Source organism: Conger conger, chromosome 3 (genome assembly GCF_963514075.1).
Source record: "Conger conger chromosome 3, fConCon1.1, whole genome shotgun sequence".
NCBI classification, from domain to species: domain Eukaryota; kingdom Metazoa; phylum Chordata; class Actinopteri; order Anguilliformes; family Congridae; genus Conger; species Conger conger.
Window position 1 is genome coordinate 18,253,410 of NC_083762.1, and position 7,223 is coordinate 18,260,632.

Genomic DNA, 7,223 nt, shown 5'->3' on the forward strand with positions numbered 1-7,223 from the left:
GGCGCCTCAAGGGATCTACAAAAGAAATCCAGCTAATAGCTGAGTGTAATTCATCATTTAACTCCTCCAAGGTTATGCTGGAACTCATTCTATGCATGGCCTCAGTCAGAACTTTATCCTTGCTCCTTAGTACTCTAAATCTAAGTCCCCCAACTTCAGACTCCTCTTCTGACAAGTAGGGCTGCTCATTATCTCTGAACCACTTATTTTTCCTCTTACGGGCGTTCTTGCTACCACCTCAATGGCGTGTGCGAGGGGTTAACAATGCATTCCTTCTTAACCCATCCCTGTCAATCTCTCATCAGGGGGGCCTAGGGCTGGGTCCTCGACACCTTGCATGACAGCCAATCACCGTAGGTGTGTGTGTGTGTGTGTGTGTATGAATGGGTGAATTTGGATAAAGGCCCTATATAAATACCAACCATTTCACTATTGTCTTGGAACAATAGTTGAAAATACCTGCAGACATAGTGTATTATTGGGGAATAAACTTACTACTTACTGTCACCTATCAACAGCTGTGATTCCATGATCACAGGCAGGACTCTGAGGATTGTTTTCTTGCCTTTCTCATGGCTGCATGGATTCTGTCTGTCCGAGTTGTTAGGCTGAGATGTAAATAAAATATTTTTTGGGGGAAAACACGCAGTTGTACCAGTCGGGTTGTCCTCCAACATGGCGGTTGAGTCAAGGTCACATGATATGTGACGTGTTTAAGAACTAAGTATCTGCATGAAAAAGTCTCCAGAAATGGGCAAATCGAGCCAGATGCCACATACTGAAACAAAGTTTAAGACGTGGAATGCATACATTATGTATAATGTAGTCGCTACAATGTGTAAGGAATGCATTTTATCGCAGTCAAGATTCTTTCAAGTCTTTTTGGTGCAGTCCGGAGCCATAGAAAGAGTGCAGTCTGGTGCAGACGCATGGCTCTCCAACTAAGCCCCCCATCACATGACAAAGGAAAAGCCTCAATTTCTGGTCACGTTCTCCCCCAGCCTTTCTCTCTTCCGCAACTTGCAGCTGTTATAGCTCGGGTCGGAGGTTACTGCACAAACATTCACCACAAAGGCGACATTACATGCATATTCTACATAATATAATCCCAAGGAGCAATAGCGAGTACATACTTGTTTCAACTGTGTTTTGCTTAAAGTTTGCATCATGTCGGCGATCCAGCGAATGAAAGTGGCCAACGAAAAACACAGCAAGACTATCACACAGCGCGGACATGTCCAGAAAACAACGGTATTTTATAGAAATGATTATCTAAGATAGCTAGTTCGCTGACGGTAACCCGTTACAGAAATCACTATCGCATGCGAAAGATAAGTAGCTCTAGTTGGCTAGCTGTACTAATTATGATCGCTAGATTAGCCAGAGTTCTGCGTTACATCTTGATAGTTGGATTGCGTGCTATTGAACTATTTGGCAACGGTTGCACGGCTAAACGAAGTAGCTAATCTGGCAACTGTAACGTACAGATTCTAGAAATTAATTTATTCTATGTTAATGTGTCCGCGCGAAGACACACGTTGGCGGTTTAAAATTAGTACGTGCCGTAATCTGGATCTTTTTTAAATTGGCTACAAATTATATGGGTTGACAACAGCTAGCTAGCAAGACAGCTCATACATTCCCGTCTTAAAATAATTTGACGCGTCTTGGACTATAGCTCTGTAGATTGATTTCTTTGGGGATAGATCATCATGTTTTTTTTTTTTTTTTTTTACAATAAACAATGGGTGGTAAATCTCAGAGAATTGGCTTTTTCATAGCTAATTAGCGTATGACTTAGTCCCTGATATTAGTTACATCTTAAAGTTAGAACGTTTACCATTGTGTTTTGTCCGACCACATAATATATAGCTCTCAGTTTAGCAGTATTAAGATTGTTTAATGTTAATTTAGGATGACTATCAGTGACAGCAATTGATAAATACCCAATTTTGGCTAATTCCTCCTGTACAATTAATTCTAAAATTTCTTCGGCAAATTTGATGTCATGTCACTACATTGTGTCATGTTCTGCAGTATATGCGAAGCCGCAGATGCTTGCTTGTGTGTCTTTCAACATATACCTTTTTATATGCTGTATGCATTCTTATAACAAAAACCGCTGAATCCATTCATTGGTCTTGCATCAGGTGCCCCATGTCTCGGCCCTTGGATTCCGGTGCCGTAGTATTTGGCTGTGTTTAGGTGGCTTGAATTTTAATATATGAATAATTGCTTGAAAATAAATGGCTTTTTCTCACAATATATGAAGTGCTGTATTTGATGCAATTTCCTCTCCATTCCCCTTTCCCCTGTGTTACCCATTCTTACTCTATTGTTTCAGAGGGTGGTGAATGAGGATAAGTCACCAGTGGGGCCCTGGCTTCTGGCACTCTTTGTTTTTGTGGTGTGTGGGTCAGGTGAGTTTGTGGTAGTTTCGTGGTAGAATTCATACAAGCTTTATCTGCCATTTATGTATATGGCCCTGGAACCTTGTTTCTGAAATATATATAATTTATGAATTGTTGGGTTTATTTCTGCTTGATTGCGAGCCTGATAACCTGGTGGCAATCTGTATGGTGATGAAACCTCATAGATTGTTCCATGTCATAAACGTTTACAGCGAGCACCATAATTTGTTGGACAGTAACGCATTCTTTGTCATTTTGCTTCTGTACTCTAGCACTTGAGTTTTTGGAAAATACTATAATGATGAGGTTGAAGTGCAGACTGTCAGCTTTACTTTGAGGGTATTCCATATCAGATGAACCATTTAGACATTGCAGCACCTTTCGTACATGGTCTCCATTTTAAGGTTGTATTTGTTGCATTGGCTTCACAGATATGTTTCGTTAGGCAGGTGTATTCGTTTGTGTCCTTAGTGAATGCAGAAGAGAGCTGTTGATGTCTAGTCTTGATTCTAGACTTTGCAATTGCCAATCAGGAACAACCCTGGGCATGCCCATGTCATCAGTTTGGTTTATTATTAACAAGAAAAAAACACCTGGTGAACGCAATTATCTCTAAAGACCTGGTTGACTGAGGAAGACCACGGTTGTGGATGACCAGAAAATACTCTCTTTGGTGAAGAAAAACCCCCTGAACTGCTCGACTGATCAAAACATTTCTAAATGGTTCATTGACCTCAGGCAAGGCTCTCTATTGAAAGAAAGCAAGTTTCAAACATAATCTTTTTTTTTTTTTACAAGCACAAAAATATAAAGTTATTGACATGAGTTGCTATTTCCACATATTTGCTTGTAGCCCTCAGTTGCACATTAAGCTCAGCATTCTAGTCATTTTTCTTACCATAAGCTTTTGTACTCTCTCTCCCTTTAGGTATTTTATGTACAGTCCCCTCCAAAAGTATTGGAACAGCAAGGTCAATTCCTTTTGGTATTTGCTATACACTGAAGATAATTGAGTTTGAGGTCAAAAGAGTACATGGGAGACATGACAGATTTGAATTTCAGCTTTTATTTCCTGGTATTTTCATTTAGATTTGTTGAAAAAACTTAGAACGTATCACCTTTTGTATCAGACCACCCAATTTTTAGCTGAGAAAAAGTATTGGAACGTGACTGACAGGTGTTTCTTGTTGCCCAGATGTGTCCTGTTAGATTGATTGGCTAAACAATGAATAGTTCTGAATGTTGAATCTTGGTTTTAGCCTTGGGTTTTGCCTGTGAAAACTGCATTTGGTTAGAAAAGATAAACCAACCTGAAGACCAGAGAGCTGTCTTTGAGAGAAAAGCAAGCCATTGTGAGGCTTAGAAAAGAGGGGAAATCCATATATATATTGTACAACAACTTGAAATGTCCTGAAAAAGAAAGAAACCACTGCCGTACTGAACAACAGACATCGAACAGGTCGACCAAAGAAAACAACAGCAGTTGATGACAGAAACATTGTGAGAGCTGTGAAGAAAAACCCCAAAACATCAGTCAGTGACATCACAAACAATCTCCACAGGGCAGACACTTTGTTGTATGCCGCTCTGGATAAGAGCATCTGCTAAGTGCCTGTAATGTAATGTAACCATTCGAAGAAGTCTTCAAGAGCAGCAGTATAGAGTAGCAAGAATCTGAAGGTGAGATTAAGAATTACAGAGATGGGCCACAAATGTTCTGGAACAAAGTTGTATGGACTGATGGGACCAAGATTAACCTCTACCAAAGTGATGGAAAGGCCAAAGGGTGGAGAAAGAAGGGATCTGCTCATGATCAAAAACAAATTTATCTGTGAAGCGTGGTGGAGGAAGTGTCATGGCTTGGGCTTGTATGGCTGCTTCTATAAAAAATATTCTGTGCCAACCTACAGAGAAATGCATCCAAAATAATGGAAAGTGGAAGGTTTTAGACTGGCCAAGTCAATCAACAGACTAACAACTGAGCATACATTTCACCTCCTGAAGAGAAGATTGAAGTGAAAACCCCCAAAACAAACAATAACTCTCTTTTCCAATAATTTTGCTCACCTATAAAGTGGGTGGTCTGATACCAAAGGTGCTATGTTCTAAGTAGTTTAAAAATTCTGAACTCTTGTCTTGTGTTCATCTTTTTATCTCAACCCCAAATATATTATTGCAAAAACAAAGGAAATCGGACTTGTTGTTCCAATACGTTTGGAGGAGTCTGTGTATCACTAATTTGTAGTGCCTGTCTGACTGAAAATGTGCCTCAAGTGACAAAGGAGACTGAAGAAATTGCATCATAAATATTTGTTTCTCTTTCCATCTGTAGCCATATTCCAGATTATCCAGAGCATCAGGCAGGGCTTGTGATGAGCATGTGTAACAAGTCACCACCAGCCATGAAGAACCAGCTGACCCTTTGGCGGAGATAACCCCATGAACTATCCACACACACTCCCCCTCCCTGCTCGGTTAATATTCTATCCTCTACTTACCTTTACTCTCAAGTTTACTATGAATAATCTTAGGTTTTACAAATTGTGAAAGACAGATTTTTTTCTCACCAATATGGTATTACTGTAGTTGATAGAATTAGATCATGACTCCCTCAAACTCTAAAAGGTAGATTTGTTCCTAATTTGGATGATCTGACATCTTATTTATAGTATAACCTTTTAAAGATTATTGTTGGAAGAAACATGAATTCAAAGGTCTTTATAAATGTTCCATTGAGTGATTGATGGATCAACCAGGAAACCTGAGGTTTTTTATTGAGTTGCTTTAAGGTAGCTGAATGTCACCTTTCAGGTTTTTATTAAATGTTCTGGACCTTGGGTCTTTTGCTTCCATTTTTCATCTGAAAGACACGCTGACCTGCACACTTAGTTATAGAATTTATAGTATCACATTTAAGACATGGGAAAGAAACAAGTTTGCTAGATGATTGCTAGAAACCTGCGGGGGCATGTACAAGTCCAGGAATTGGGTTGAGAGCCATATTCCAGGGTTACAGAAATGCAGATTTTCAAGTTGAATTAATCATATCTGTACTGTTTTTAAGTGCTGTCTGTGTATTGTCATTTTATACCTAGCATTCATTTACCTATGTTAGCTCTATAAATTCAATTCAGACCCACCACAATCCCAACACACACACACACAAAGCATTTCATAAAATTCTCCAAGTAATTTGTTTCCCAATTATGTATTATTGCTCAAATTCTTTTAAATGTTCTTTGATTGTCTTTTGAACAATTTGTTGGTACACACAAGTTTTAGAAATGAAAAGGTTAAATGGCAGTCTTTCTATTTGCTTATAATTATGCTGATCTATGGTATGTTTTAGTTAAGGTACACTTATGGATTATTGCTACCTATATTGAGCTTGTATTTGTCTTATTTTAAATATAAAAACCACCTTTGTGAGAATTCAATTGTTTTATGACTGTTGTAAAATGCAATTTTAAGGTTAGTCACTAAAAATGCAATAAAGTGTTACCATGTGTGGATGTGTTTAGCAAAATACACTGAAAACAAAGATTCAATCAGTAAACACAGACATGCCTGTAACCTTGATACAGGCCAGAGGAGAGTGGGCTCCAGGTGCACAGACCTTAGTCTCCTTATCAGTTTTGGTCTGTTCCATGCACTACTGAATGTTCTCATTCAAATACTGGGCTGAACATCCCCCATTGTGTTTGTGATCTATGAAGAGTCCAATCGGACTTACCTTAAATTTAATGGCAGTTTTTAATTGAAACAGTCTGTAATTCCATGTCCGCATCAATAGCCATAATGTGACCATACCACTGCCTCTCACTGGACAGATGCTATGCAAGGGTTTTATACAAATAAATATTTTCTCAAAAACAGTGTGCAGTGTTATTTGTGTTTGCAGTGTTACCATTTTACATTGTTGGCTTTGCGTTGCCTTAATTTAGTTGGCTTAAAAATACAATTTCTGCAACTTGCTTGGGGAATTAAGCTCAATAAAAGTTAGAAATGTATCGATTGTGCAAAATTTATATCAGGAATATTAATGTATACACTCAGTGGCCACTTTTTTAGGTACACTAGGACACCAGCTGATAAATTCACATATCTAATCAGCCAATCATATGGAAGCAACTCAATGCATAAAAACATGCAAACATGAAAAAGAGGTTCAGTTGTTCAGACCAAACAACAGAATGGGGGAAAAAATGTGATCTAAGTGACTTTGACCATGGAGTGATTGTTGGTGCCAGATGGGGTGGCTTGAGTACCTCAAACTGCTGATCTCCTGGGATTTTAATGCACAACAGTCTCTAGAGTTTACAGTGTTGCAAACACAACACATTGAACGTTGAAGTGGATGGGCTACGGCAACACAAGACCAATCCCCACATGTCCTCGGGGAGAGCGGCGAATACTGTCACACTTCACTGATTTCTTGGCCACAATGTTTCATCATGGAATAAAGGCCAAATTAAAGCATGAATTCTCTGGCACATATTTAGGATTAATTGCATCTTCATATCTTCATATCTATAATTGCATGTTTTCATACTTTGGGGTAAGTTGCCACCTTGTTTTTTTTTGGTTACAAAAATACAAAACCAAATATATGTAACTTAATCAAAGGACCAGTGGGGCCAGATCTGGAAGGTGTGTTACAATTGCTGGTGCCCATGTTATTGTCAGAAGTGAACCTCTGCGACTACCAACAATCCCCATGACAAACAACTGCAGAACATTCCCCTTCACCCCCATTTCCTGTCAATAATCGATATGATGAACAACAGTGGAGCACAAGTTCCTCTTCCTCCA

General features: G+C 38.9%; 1 protein-coding gene across 1 annotated transcript; it reads left to right on the forward strand.

The window, feature by feature from the left end:
• The first annotated feature begins 1,012 nt into the window (after positions 1–1,012).
• zgc:85858 (uncharacterized protein LOC405879 homolog) lies at positions 1,013–6,286 on the forward strand. The gene is made up of 3 exons (XM_061235778.1): positions 1,013–1,251; positions 2,345–2,420; positions 4,744–6,286. The coding sequence occupies exons 1-3, from the start codon at positions 1,168–1,170 to the stop codon at positions 4,782–4,784; spliced, it is 201 nt and encodes a 66-aa protein (XP_061091762.1). The 5' UTR covers positions 1,013–1,167; the 3' UTR covers positions 4,785–6,286.
• Positions 6,287–7,223: the final 937 nt, after the last annotated feature.

Excerpts from the sequence above, each read along its gene's own strand:
- zgc:85858 (XM_061235778.1), top strand. The coding sequence starts at position 1,168 with ATGTCGGCGATCCAGCGAATGAAAGTGGCCAACGAAAAACACAGCAAG. Across the intron at positions 1,252-2,344 it reads GACATGTCCAGAAAACAACG|AGGGTGGTGAATGAGGATAA; the intron begins GTATTTTATAGA and ends CTATTGTTTCAG. Across the intron at positions 2,421-4,743 it reads TTTTGTGGTGTGTGGGTCAG|CCATATTCCAGATTATCCAG; the intron begins GTGAGTTTGTGG and ends TTCCATCTGTAG.